General features: G+C 42.7%; 2 protein-coding genes across 2 annotated transcripts in view; both read left to right on the top strand.

The window, feature by feature from the left end:
- Positions 1-2,801: 2,801 nt before the first annotated feature.
- LOC310854223 (tRNA N6-adenosine threonylcarbamoyltransferase-like) lies at positions 2,802-3,809 on the top strand (the record flags this gene model as incomplete). Its single annotated transcript, XM_083758780.1, has 1 exon — positions 2,802-3,809. One exon carries the CDS (start codon positions 2,802-2,804, stop codon positions 3,807-3,809), a length of 1,008 nt encoding a protein of 335 aa, XP_083614906.1.
- Positions 3,810-9,088: 5,279 nt separating this feature from the next.
- The window catches only part of LOC310854229 (transmembrane protein 47-like), a gene marked incomplete at both ends in the record, with an annotated part of 17,023 nt that continues 11,997 nt past the window's right edge, over positions 9,089-14,114 (top strand). Inside the window, one exon of the mRNA XM_083758792.1 lies at positions 9,089-9,329. Coding sequence (XP_083614918.1) covers positions 9,089-9,329 — 241 coding nt within the window. The remainder of the gene's footprint in view (positions 9,330-14,114) is intronic.

Raw genomic sequence — 14,114 nt, 5'->3', positions numbered from 1 at the left:
GCGTGTCTGACTGATGGTGCAATGGTCTAATGATCAGACTCTCTGTATGGACATTCTATGTACCAAGTCCCATTGCTCCTATATAGCTCAATGCTGGAGTATACTTTGAACTTTTCAAGGCTTGAATAAAAAATTAAAACTCAAAAGCACCAGGAGATATCTGCTGAATGCCAAGCGCACTAAACCATTGAGCCAAGGCACCTTTGGGCATTTGAGCCTTGAAAAGTTCAAATTATTGCAGCATTGAACTGTAGGAGGAATGGGACTTGAACATGGAATGTCTGTACTGAAAGCCTGACCATTAGACCACTTTTTTTAATTTTGAAGTGATCTTTTGTTTGTTAGCCTTCAGTTAGTAAAATTTAAATAACACAGAATATAATATATTAATCAGATGTTTTTTAGTGCTGTTGTCTGGCAAATGATTAGCTGTGGTGACCCCCGAAGGGAAAAGCCGAAAGTAAAAGAAGAAAAAAATAAGAACATTAAAAAAAGAAAAAGAAAAAACATTTTCCACGGACAATATCAAGTCTTTGCCACTCACTCCTTGGACAAAGTATACGGACATATTGATGACCCCTGCGCTGCTAAACACAGACAGAAAAGGTTGAAACAAATAAATCGCAAATGACAGGTGCCATGGAGAGAGTCCAATCCGCTCATTAAAAGTAAGAGGTATAGGATAGCAAATCATAAATTATCCTATCCTATTTTAAAATTGGCTAATAGGAGGGCAGGCGGACCAAGGCCACATCACTAGGACTCAGACATAACCTAACCATATCCAAACCCGATATATATATATATATATATATATATATATATATATTGTCCAGAGCCACAGTTTTGACCGCAATGACCATGGTCATGTGCATATACCATATTTGGGACCAACTGATTTCAAACTCGGTGCGCCTATATCAAGGACTCAAGGGAGGGTGGTGCCTGCCGTCAATCGTTTAGATATTATGTGGTTGTCCAGCAGCCGATCCAACAGGCATGCCCATATATAGGCATGTGGCATATGCGCGGCATAATATGCTGTGATGATGATGTGGTATCACCAGGGAACTCCATGGGCATAGAAGGGACTAGGACTGACAGATAAAGAGATCTCCTTGTAATCCAATAATTAAATGGCCACCATTGACAACCTATTATAATAAGGCAATATTTTCTAGATTTCATTATGCTTTAATCCCTATAGGGGATTTGCATGCTTCTGTATCCATTCCAAGGATTAGTTTTACACAAAAAAACACTCCTTGGGCTAAAAACTTATGTCACTTTTTGATTATGCCTGAAGGTCAGTAGACCGAAAGCTTGCTAAATAAATACATTGATTGTGCGCAGATCTGAGTGTGCGGAGGATCTCCTTAATTCTTTCTCAGAAAATATTGTCTTAAAATAGGTTATCAAGAGGGCCATCTTGGATTAAGGCAAATTTAGGGTATTTGCAGTGAGCAGATTAGGGTAGATTTTTTTTTATCCTGGCTAGAATCAGTTGAAAAACAAAATAATCCAATTTTGTCCAACCTGAGAAGAATTTACTTTATTTACTTCCATTGACAATGAATGGTAGACTGCATCGTTTAATCTGCCCGTGTGAACGCAACAAACATTTAAAAATCACACTTGTGTGATTTTTATCATACATCATCATACATACGTGCTCAGCCAATCAAATCATCAAACCGTTGTACACACAAACACACAAAACTGGCCAGTCAAATCAGCCCCCTCAAAAATAATGAAGGGCCCAAAGCTTTCTAAGCTATATCACAATTGGTTAAAAAGCGCAACATTGTGACGGGCAGCTTTAACACACTGAAAACACATAATTTAATACAAATAAAACATGTAGCATTGTTATTGGAAAGACTGAATATTTATGTAGTTTGTGAGCTCCATGCTTATTCGAACAGGGAGACCCAACACTTATTTGCTATACACTTTTTACCATTGTCTAACTGAGTGGGGCCTTACATTCTTTTCCAGACTTTTTACTGATTTCTGCGTCTTTGAAGTTCACATCCAGTAGCTAGAGTTTTTAAAACAACTTGCTATGAAGATGAAAGAGTTGTTTTTCAGACTTCAAATAAGCTCCACATTGAGTAGCCTACTGCTAAATCCTCCTTCAGGATTTTTTTCATTCAAAAAGATTGTTGCATTCCCCCAAAAACCTGCAAGACGAAGAATACCTGCATTAAGCAGAGAGAAGTTTATGAATGGGTACATGTGTGTAGTACAACTAATACCTCACAATCATTAAGCTAAACAGCCAGTGGTGACAGTACAAGTACATTTACTTGAGTACTGCGACCTCATGACTTTCACTCCGCTATACTTTTCAAATAGAACTATTGTACTTTTGACTCTATTACATTTTTAGGAAGGCACTCGTGGCACCCAAATTAACCATTTAAGCCCCATTTCACATAGGCCAGTATAGTGAAGATATGGTGGAAACGAGTCACGATGCATTGCGTTTATGCTTTTTTGGAGTGGTTAATGTACAAGATTTTACAGCATTAAAAGAACATGCACGTTTGGATACAAGTATTCACTTGAATATTGTGCTTGTGACTCTCGCAGAGTGACGTCAGAGCATGATGTCATCACTGACATCAGCAGGGCTGGCCGTAAATATATTATACAGTCATCATCTTCCAGCACACATTATTTCCCATGGAGCGTGTTTCCCAGTGTCTTCCTGCTCTCCTGTTCTTAGTTCCTACTTCCTGCTGGATTCTTCCACCTACCTATGACTATCAGTAGATAATAAACTATTTAGCTCTGTCATGACTGTCCTGATTGGTTTCGAGGGCAGTGCCAATAAAATCGGCATAGGCATTATGAAGGATGGGGTGGTACTTTCTAACCCTAGACGCACCTACGTCACGCCGCCCGGCCAAGGCTTCCTGCCCAGTGACACGGCCAGGCATCACCGTGCCGTCATATTGACCATACTGAAGGAGGCGCTAGAGGAAGCTGAACTGAGGCCTTCGGATATCGACTGCGTGGCGTTCACCAAGGGACCCGGTATGGGCGCTCCATTGGTAACGGTGGCCCTGGTGGCGCGCACAGTGGCCCAGCTGTGGGGGAAGCCCCTCGTCGCCGTCAACCACTGCGTCGGGCACATCGAGATGGGCCGCCAAATCACCCGGGCCGACAACCCCATCGTGCTCTACGTCAGCGGCGGGAACACGCAGGTCATCGTGTACTCCGATCGGCGGTACCGAATATTTGGAGAGACCGTCGACATTGCGGTCGGAAACTGTTTGGACAGGTTCGCCAGAGTGATCAAGATCTCCAACGACCCCAGTCCCGGGTACAACATAGAGCAGATGGCCAAGAAGGGGACCCGATATGTGGAGCTGCCGTACGCAGTCAAGGGGATGGACGTGTCGTTTTCAGGGATTTTATCGTACGTCGAGGAGGCCGCCCACAAGATGCTGAGCTCCGGGCAGTGCACGGCGGAGGACCTGTGCTTCTCCCTGCAGGAGACAGTCTTCGCCATGCTGGTGGAGATCACGGAGAGAGCCATGGCCCACTGCGGCTCCCGGGAGGTCCTCGTCGTCGGGGGAGTCGGCTGCAATCGCAGGTTGCAGGAGATGATGTCGGACATGTGCGCCTGCAGGAGCGCCAAGATGTTTGCCACCGACGAAAGGTTCTGCATCGACAACGGTGCGATGATCGCACAGGCCGGCTGGGAGATGTTCAGATCGGGACACGTGACGAAGTTGGAGGACTCGTGGATTACCCAGAGGCACAGAACGGATGAAGTGGAAGTGACCTGGAGAGACTGAGAGGACCAATGGAGAGGTTCTAGACTGTACGACTAATGGCTTCAGAAGATTATCAAATCAAACTTTATATGTGAAAGAAGCACTTTTAAAACAACCAGGGATTGGTTGACCTCAGTATTGTATACGTAAATGAAAATCACACTTGTGTGAAGTGGGCAGCGCCCTTTATCATGACCATCATGTACTGTATGATGAAGTCATCAACGGAGTACAATTTAGGCATTTAGCAGACGCTCTTAATCCAGAGCGATTTACAGTAAGCAAGAACAACACATGGGAATACTGATACATCAATAAATAGTCATCAAGAATCATAAACAATTAAGCAAACATCCATCTAACAATAGAATATCTGTACAATGAAAATATACACTGTCTATAGAGTGCTATGTCTATATCTAAATTACACGAGTTTAGCCTTTGCATACGCCTCTAAGGTCGTCGCGGCTGGTGCAAGTCCCAAGGCAACTGCTACGGGCAAAGATGGAGTCTGAAGAGGTGATGAGTTTTCAGACTACGGTGGAAATTCGCGAGTGATTGGGAGTGATATCAAAATCCCGTAAAAAGTCCATAAACTTGGCTGCCGCTATTGCCATAGTTTGCTGTGGCACCCACTATGCCATAGTGTGCTGTGGCACCCATGTGTCAGGCAAAACTGAGGGGCCCTGAAGTAGGAAGAGTTATTCTGTGTGCATATAGAGCTTATTGTGTTCTGCACATGCTGGGTACTCTGTGTGGTTCTGTTGTAGCCATGGTCCCAAGTAGTCATAACAGTTGTCGGTCAGCAGAGGGCGGCATAGCCACAGACAATATGTTGTAAAGCATTGGTTTTCAGCCTTCATCATATCAAGGCACATTATCTATTAGGCATTTGAGCCACGGACCACCATTGGATGAAGATTTAGCCTCTCAGACCCAAAACGTACAATATTTTGTTGTCGTTTCATCAGGCTTTTCCATGCTGTATTGATGTTGGTACCATAGGAGAGACGACAGCCAAACGTTGATCAAAATAACAATTATCTTATACCTTCTCTAATTATGTAGACGTGTAAATGAAGTAAAGCAGATGTTTAATAATCATGTAACTCTTGAGCGTAAAATGAATCCAAATGGACCCTTAAGTGTTCATTTGGTTTAATTTTGCACTCTCTAGAGTTAAAGATCTATAAAGGGTCCATTTGGTTACCAACTCTGCATCATTTAGCTGGGGACCACCTGGAACCCCCTCAAGGACCACCGGTGGTCCCTGGACCACTGGTTGAGAACCACTGTTAGTAAAGCATTGTATATCAGTAAAAGACAATTCATATATATTACAACAAATGAGGAATTGCTACAAACAGATGCACACAGATTTTTACAGCTATGCGACTTTAGTAAAGAATAATTTCCCACCATTATGGATACAGCAACTCCAACATCATAAGTAGTCTAGGGTCTACTCTAGGCTATATAGGGACATGGGCAATTGGGACCTTTTTTTGTAAACGTTTAACTTTTGGACTGTGGGTTAACCGCCAATGATGTCATACTTATCAATCAATAAATGAAACATGCAGCGTTGAAGTATGTTTTGTAATAATAAATCTACACAAAGTGTGGTAAGTTTTCAAATCATTGTAGTGGTGTAAAAAGTACAACATTTGCCTCTGATATGTAGTAGTAGTAGTAGTAGTAGTAGAAGTAAAACTGGAAATACAATAAATAATAATAATACAAAATAAATACAAAACACCTCATAAATGTACTCAAGTACAGTACTTGAGTACAATTTTGAGGTAGTACTTAGTTACTTGGTGGCAAGTGGCCCCGAAGCATGAGCCCCAAAATTGGACTATATGAATGTCAAATGTGCATGTGGTAAAGCCAATAAAAAGTACATTAATATATGATAACCCTTCCACAGGAATAGTTATTTTGTATTTCACCTATGATAGGTGAAAAAAAGTGTTATCACCTTGAAACTTCCAAATTTGATTACTAGGTCTACATGAAGACAATTACAAGTTTTCTGAAATTGTACATTTAAACATGCAAATTCTATATAGGAAAATATGTCAATAATTTGCGTTATCTTTGAAGAACTTTCCAGAATCAGTATTGAAAGTGAAATATCCTATTTAACATTATAGTTTTCATGCATCAGGCAAGCCTTTTTGTCTGCAGAATATGAATTCCATGCAGTGACTCTGCAGAGGCGAGGTGATAGCCCTATACAAGCAGAACCCAATGCTACTGAAGTTTCTGACATTTTTTAGACCCAGAGCATTGGGTCCTATTCCACCTCCACCCTGCCACAGGGTACGCACACATATATAAACGTAAACAACTTCGGAAACGTCCTTCTGCGCTCTTTGACGGCTTATTTTCCTTTGAGGGCTTCTGAATCTGTGAACTATAAGTACCTATAAATACCGCTGAAAATATCTCCTGTGGCACGGAAGCCGTTAAGTATTTTTAATCTTTGTTTGACCGATTTGGTCGCTTTGATTCTTCTTTTCCTTCCTTGTTTATTGACACCTAATTGTACCGCCTATCTGGCTAGCTAGTGGCGCTATAGCTATGACAGAGCAGATCAGAGGCAGGAACGTAGCCGGCACAAGCCAACCGCACATCGGGAGGCGGTACAATAAACGGTAAATAAACAAGAATCAAAGCGACCAAATCGGTCAAACAAAGATTAAAAATACTTAACGGCTTCCACGCCACAGGAGATATTCGCAGCGGTATGTATAGGTACTTATAGTTCACAGATTCAGAAGCCCTCAAAGGAAAAGAGGCCGTCAAACGGCGCAGATACGATGTTACTGAGGATATTTATGTCCGCGTTCCAACATTCCCATACGAAAATATAGATACGCACAGGGACCCTACGCAAAGCGACATCCAAATTTCAGAAAAGCTTTACGGAGGGTTCCGAGAGGGGCTAGCGAGGTGACTGAGAGAACCTGTGAAACGATGCTATACCTGTTAATGAAATATTGTGTGCATGGGTATTCATTATGAACATCGTGTCACTGTGTATTAATGAGACTGCAAAATATTTAAACTTTTTCCAATTAAAAATGTAATTGTGTTTGTAATAAATGATGTTTATATAACGGTTGCAACAATATTTACTGTACAGCCAATTATAGCAAATGAGGGAGGTGGTGGGTCAGTTTAGAATATAAATCACTAAAAAGAAAACAGTAAATAAGTTTAACTGCAATTCATTAAACCAAAAGCTAAAATAAAGTTTCAAATAACAAAATGTTCACTTAATCAGATCAAAATAACTGCCTCAAAAGGGTTTACTGTAACTCCTCAGCAAAGTCTGGTCCTTTATAGAAATCCAATATCCAGGAAATTGGTACTCCACAATGGAAATAAAGTTATTCTCATCCAAAGGTAGATATCCAAAAAGATCCAAATTGAATATAGCAAGACTTGGGATAAATCCTCTTGCTTCTCAGTAGACTGTCTGTCTCACTCTGTTCGCCTCCACTCTGGACTGACTGAGTCAAACTCTCCAGGTGGCCCAAACATTCTGATTGCCCATCACTCAATCAGGCTATAGGTGAGCTTAGGGTGGGGCTTCCCAGTCATCGATTGTTGCCATAGCAACACATGGATCTCACTGCATGGCTTCTTGTATATAGCATATAGTCCAGAGGATAAATAGCAAAATCTCATAGACCAGCGTATTGGTAGATCATAATAAAGTCAAAACGGAACATTGCAAACAAAAGATAGATAGAAACAATGTGACTCCGGGCACAGAAGGTTACATATTATGTGCACGATTGAAAGAAAGTATAATTATGCAAAATTGCTTTGGTTCAATAATGACTCTTTGAATGATTTTTCCGATAGTCGGGTTGGTGTTGGGGGAGGGGAGGGGGGGGGGGGGGGGGGGGGGGCTCTCTTTTTCCTTCTTTATTTGTGTTTTTATGGACACTTTATTCAGATGGAGGTCAGCAGCCAATTTACCTTGGCACAAAAAAGTGTGAGAACCATGCAGTGGCTTACAGTATATATAGGCTATTATCAACATGGTACTGGGAGGGAGGGGGGAGCATGCAGGTTTCATCAGGTTTCATAAGTCAAGGCACCCTTGAGGTATACAGAAATTTTAAAACGCCTGCGAGCTGCCGCAATAAACCTGACGTATCATCCTCCCAAGACCCCCATCAAGCCACTGAAGTCTGAAAGTGTTTCATAATTCTATTTTGTCATCTTCCTCACACCCCCACCATCACTCATTATTATTATACTGATGCATAAGTAAACATCAAGGCCATCTCCCTGGCCGTCTGTCACTATATTCAGACCTCATTTTCTCCCATGCAGGACGAATGAGATTTTCCAAATTTTATACTTTTACCATTACATCTCAGAGGCAAACATCATATTTCTTACTCCACTACAACTACAATAATTTGAAAACTTTTTAGTTATAGTTTTGATTATTATTACAAAACATCCATTAACCACTTCAGCCCTACATTTCTAGCCATTTGAAAATTCTTTATACATTTTTGAAGGCTTGTGAAATGGGACATTCTGCATATAGAGTAGCCTACTTTTACTTTTGGTTAAGTACATTTTACTACCAATGTATACTTTTACTCCAGTAAATTTGGAATTCTGTCAATTCTGTCTTTTACACACTGCACACAATAAAATAAAACCAAACCAATCATCAAATTGAAGAGATGGAGGGGGAGAGAGAAAGAGAGGGGGGCAGAAAGAGAGCCAAATGAGGGACAATGGGTGAACAATATGTCTTTCTTCTTGTTTTTCCTTAATTGTACTTATTATTACTTATTATTATTTGTTCTGATTCTTATGTATTATTATGTCTTGTGAATTGAATTGAATTGAGGGATTGAAAAGAGAGAGAGAGAGAGAGAGAGAGAGAGAGAGAGAGAGAGAGAGAGAGAGAGAGAGAGAGAGAGAGAGAGCGAGAGCGAGAGAGCAGCATCCGACCCCATGCAGCCGTCTCCCTCCATCAGTACGCACCGGTCGGTCGGGCAGTGAGTGAGGATAGGAGGATGTGTTCATAATATTGAAGACGAGAGAGCGGCTATACGGTCCACCGGAGCCACGGGGGGAAATACATAGAAAGAGGACATCAGCAGGTCTATTTGGTTAATTGGTCTACTGACCGAAAATAGCAGACGTACAAGGCAAGCTCACATTAAGGTCCATTTATTGGTTGGTTGGTTGGCCGATCGACCGACCGGGTCCTCCGGTCCACTCCACTCCACTCCACACCTCCCCACCCACCCACCATGTCCTCCGCCGTCCTCAGCGAGACAGAGGCGGAGGCGAGGGCGCGCGCCTCGCCGCTGACGCCGCTCAAACTGGTGGGGCTGGTGTGCGTGTTCCTGGCGCTGTGCCTGGACGCCGGCGCCGTCATGAGCCCCGCGTGGGTGACCGCGGACGACCAGTTCTACCTGTCGCTGTGGGAGGCGTGCTGGAAGCAGGCTGGCAGCCCCGACCGCTGGCAATGCTCCAGCAACATGGATACAGGTAACGGCATAACTGTAATTATACGTCTCTGTAATATATACGTCTGTCTAGTCCAGTGGTTTTCAAGTTTCAACCCTTATCATGTCAAGGTCTATTATATTTATTTAACTGTGTAGACATCAAGTATAGTTTAACTATATAATTTAACTCTTGGGAGCTAAACATTAAATGGTTACGCATGGTTTCATTTTACACTCTCAATTAAGAGTTAGAGATCTAAAAGGGTCCATTTGGTTATACCTTTGGCACAGGCCCGGCGCCAGGATAAAATGACTGAGGGGGCAATTGAGATTTTTGAGGGGGCGTAAAAAACGTTTTTTTCTTATTTTTTTAATGCCAATAATAAAATATAAAACGACGAAAATTCATATTGCGTTGTTAAATCAAGCAGGCAGTATCAGTTGTATGACTCAGGCGGTCCTATGCGAGATTAGAATGATAGCCCCCCTGGGCTCCAGATATTAATTTTTTTAGCGATGAAAATGCTTCAATCTGGTGCACTTTGAGATAAAAATGAAGAGGCTAGATCTATAAAGAACTACACACATCAAATGCTGCAACTTATCAATCAATGGCACTGCCAAAATTGCCAAATATAAAACCAATCCAGAACACAAAGTAAAATTATATTTTATTATTGACATTTTTACAAACAAATAAATAGGCTGGTTACAATAGCTAAGCTGCCCACTTAAGCACCCTGACCACACCCAGCACAATGACATTAGCACCCCTCCCCATCATCATTGACATTTTTACAAACAAATAAATATAGGCTAGTTACAGTAGCTGCCCACTTAAGCACCCTGACCACTGCAACAATGACATTAGCACCCCTCCCCACCCCAAGGATGGCCTATAGGGGAGGAATGTTGTTCTAGATGGGAGATCATTAAAACTGTTTAAGTGCCAGGGACGTAATCCAGTCTTTAATCCAACTCTGCACTGGTAGCCATGCCCGTAAAGACGTAATTTATCACTTTTAATTGGATTTCAATAGATGGGACTGTTGCGCAACTTCTGACTGCGACTTTAACTCGCATATATGGTAGGAACACTCTGAAATCACGTGCTAAAAAAACACCCCCAAATGGTTGTTTTTCCAAATTGTTGTTGGTGGTACAGGAAAAGCTCCTGAAACAGGTTGGTTAGAGAGAGCGAGAGAGACAGACGAGTGAGGCTTTCTGTTCCCTGTCAGTCAAGAACAGGCTGATCGTTCTCTTCATTTCGAGCGTTGCACACACACACACACACACACACACACACACACACACACACACACGGGGGGGGGGGGGTTGTCCTCCATGCCTGGGAAGAAGGCATGTGTGTGTGTGTGTGTGTGTGTGTGTGTGCGACGCTCAAAATGAAGAGAATGATTCGCGAAAACAGAAACGGGGCGAGTGTTCTTGTAACAGCATGCTCCCCGTCGCACACACACACACACACACACACACACACACACACACACACACACACACACACACACACACACACACCTTCTTCCCAAACATGGAAGACACCCCCCCCCGTGTGCGTGTGTGTGTGTGTGTGGGGGGGGGGTAAATTGAAAAGAAATCGCTCCATTTCCTCCCAACAAAACTACAACAAACTACATTTGATAGAAGCAAAACAAACCCAGCCTCACTCGACAATGAATCGACACTAGCTCTATGATTGAGAACGGCTCGGAAGTGAGAGTGCGTTGTTTGTCTCTCTCGGTTTAGTGCACTGCAATTGATTCAAGGACGGGGAGAATTATAGCAGGGTGATATAGCCTATATCCCTTGTTGAATGTGAAACAGTTGGCATTGGATCATCACCCAACAGGTCTTGGTATGGCTTGCCAAAATATCTGTAGTAGCTTTAGCTTATACGTAAATGAGGCTTTATGCTCCACTAACTCAAACAGATGTGGTGATTTTTCATTTTGTGCCAGTGAGAGAGTACTACTATTGGCCTACTTCCAAGAAACACCCTTTCAGGTTGGTCATTGAAATGGAATGTAAAAAGAAAGAAAGAAAGAAAGAAAAATGCTATTTGCATAATTATACATAATATACGCACTGTGTTCAAAGTAGCTGTTTGGAACAGGTCAACTCTTTAGTTTTTAAGTGGTGCAAACCACTTCCTTAAGTTATGTGTGTGTGTGTGTGTGGGTGCCTGCCTGCCTGCCTGGCTGGCTGCCTGGGTATACCAGTAGGTACCAGTAGGGGCAAAAGTGGCGCTGTTGTGCCAGAAACACAGAGAGAGAGAGAGAGATAGTAATTTATAGGCGTACACAATTAAGATCGCCATTTGAATGACATTTGAAGGCCATTCGTGAAATTGTGGTGGGTGATGTTTTGAACTTTCAACTATACCTTATTATCTCACACCGGCATAATGATCATCTCTGTCGGGTGGAAATGTTACTTTTCAGGATTCAGGTTCAAAAATAGCAAAAGTAGCTTTTCGAGCTTGTGGATCTGATACTGCTGCCTGCTAACACGACATACTATTTATTACGGCCTATGGCATTTTATCGAACTGTGCTTTATATAAAAAAAAGAAGGCTGCAGAATTTGACTCCTCCACTGTATTTCTGTATGAAGCCCTCTCTTGTAGGTCAGTGGTTCTCAAACTTTTACATTTCAAGGACCCCCCTTACCTCTGACCCTAGTGGGTCCATTTGGTTCCATTTGTAGGGGTGCACATAACCTTTTGGGCTAGTTCTCAGAGGAGCACCTGGAGATGTACTGTAGCTTGTTGCGCATGGCGGTGATTAGGGTTGCCACCTTTGAGATCTTGAAATAAGGGACACTCTTTACGCCTGCCGTGGCCTTGCGGCGCAGGCGTGTGCGGCAAGGCCGGCAATAAGTTGAAGCAATACGTTGAAGCAATACGTTGAAGCAATAAGTTGAAGCAATACGTTGAAGCAATACGTTGAAGCAATAAGTTGAAGCAATACGTTGAAGCAATACGTTGAAGCAATACGTTGAAGCAATACGTTGAAGCAATAAGTTGAAGTTTCCCTTCAACTTATTGTCTCCACCAGGCCGAAGGCATGGGGGGAGAGTATGTTTTGCACTCCGTCCGTCCGTCCGTGTGTGTGTCCGTGAGCAGCTAATCTCGGCCACCGTTAACCCGGTCGATGCCAAATTTTACACACACACTCCCTGGATGCCAACGATGAACCTCTGCCCCAAACTTTCCAGAACGGCCTGTTATAGCGCCACCAGGAGGCCGCTTTGTGCAAAACAAGTTTCTGCACAGTACACCTACAGATTTTGTCCAAACATCGCGCAAATTGGTACACAGTCTCTCTAGAGCCATTCAACGAAACGGGTCTTTCAGATTTCTCAGACTCCATCCTGATTGGTTAAGATTGGCTTCCAAAGTTCACAGGAGTGCTCAGTTTCAAACAAAATGCTGCAAATCATGAACACATCGCGTGATTACGCAATCGCGTGAAAGGGTACTTTTTCTAGTTGTTTATGGTATGCTATCCACAATTTTTGAGGTAGAATTTTGTTTTCCAAATGAGCATAACAACATCAGCAGCCCATTATAAAATATATGCCAGCGACCCCAATAAGAGAAGATTTTTACACAGTGATTCTCAACCCAATTATGAAGCACTCTCTGTCCTGGAGCTATAGTTTCCGAGATGTTTTTTCGGGCAAACTTTGCTGGCCTTTAACGAATGTAAACAGCCTACCTTAACATGACCCACGAGATCCTTTCAGGAAAATGGAAAGGCTTAAATGTCCATAGTGACATTTCCACTGTCATTATTTGCCTAAATGACTGTGCAAATGTCACTAGATTGTGATTTATATAGGTCTATTCAACAAATGAAAATAAATCAAATACAAATCAATCCCCATTGAGGCTGTGCTGCAGTGTTGATTTCGACGATACTAAAATGCGACTATACCCATATTTCCACTGGCGAAAACTAAATAAAAACTAAGGTATGATGATTAAAACGAAGACAAAAAGATTTTGACAGTTTTGTCAACAAATAAAAAACATAGACTATAGACTATATAAAATGTTAGGGAGGGACTAGTGGAGAATGAAATCATTTTATGTGTGGTTGCGGTCAGTTGTTGTGCTCTGAAAATAGCTGATCTACAAGCTCACATCGGGTCACGCTGCGCCTGCTGTGACGCATTGTGAGCTTGTAGATCGGCTATTTTCAGCATGCAACCAATTGTAAGACCATGCAGCTATCACGGCACCACCAGGGCTTGCCTAAATACACTGAATACTGATATTTAGTCGACAAAAATCTTTTGATATTTAGTCGACTATTTAGTTGGGGGCGACTAGTTCTCTGGACCGTGGCAGTCTGCATATTACCACCTGACGACGGCACGGTTGTGTGCCGTGGAGCCCAATCACCCTGAGAGTGGTATCTGAATGGATGGATGGATGGATGCAGTCTGGACTGTTACTGCTCTCTGATCTGTCTGTCACTCTGCAGCATTGCCTGTCTGTACAGTCTGTACCATCACAGACAGCATGTGTCTCTGTCCAGCCACGCGCACGCACACACTGTCCCACACACACACACACACACACACACACACACACACACACACACACACACACACACGGAGTAAACACTGTGGCGAGTTTCTGATGCCCACCCACAAAGAGCAGCAGTGCTGTATCGATTGCCCCCCACACCCGCTTTGTGTGTGTGTGTGTGTGTGTGTGTGTGTCTGTGTCTGTGTGTCCGTCCAGGCACACCTGTTTGTGTGTGATTGCAGTCGATAGTGAATGATGACCCGTGTGTGT

Source organism: Protomyctophum parallelum (assembly GCF_964188405.1).
Source record: "Protomyctophum parallelum genome assembly, chromosome: 23".
NCBI lineage: Eukaryota > Metazoa > Chordata > Actinopteri > Myctophiformes > Myctophidae > Protomyctophum > Protomyctophum parallelum.
Note: the sequence above shows the minus strand (reverse complement) of the source record. Positions and strands in the feature narration are given on the sequence as shown.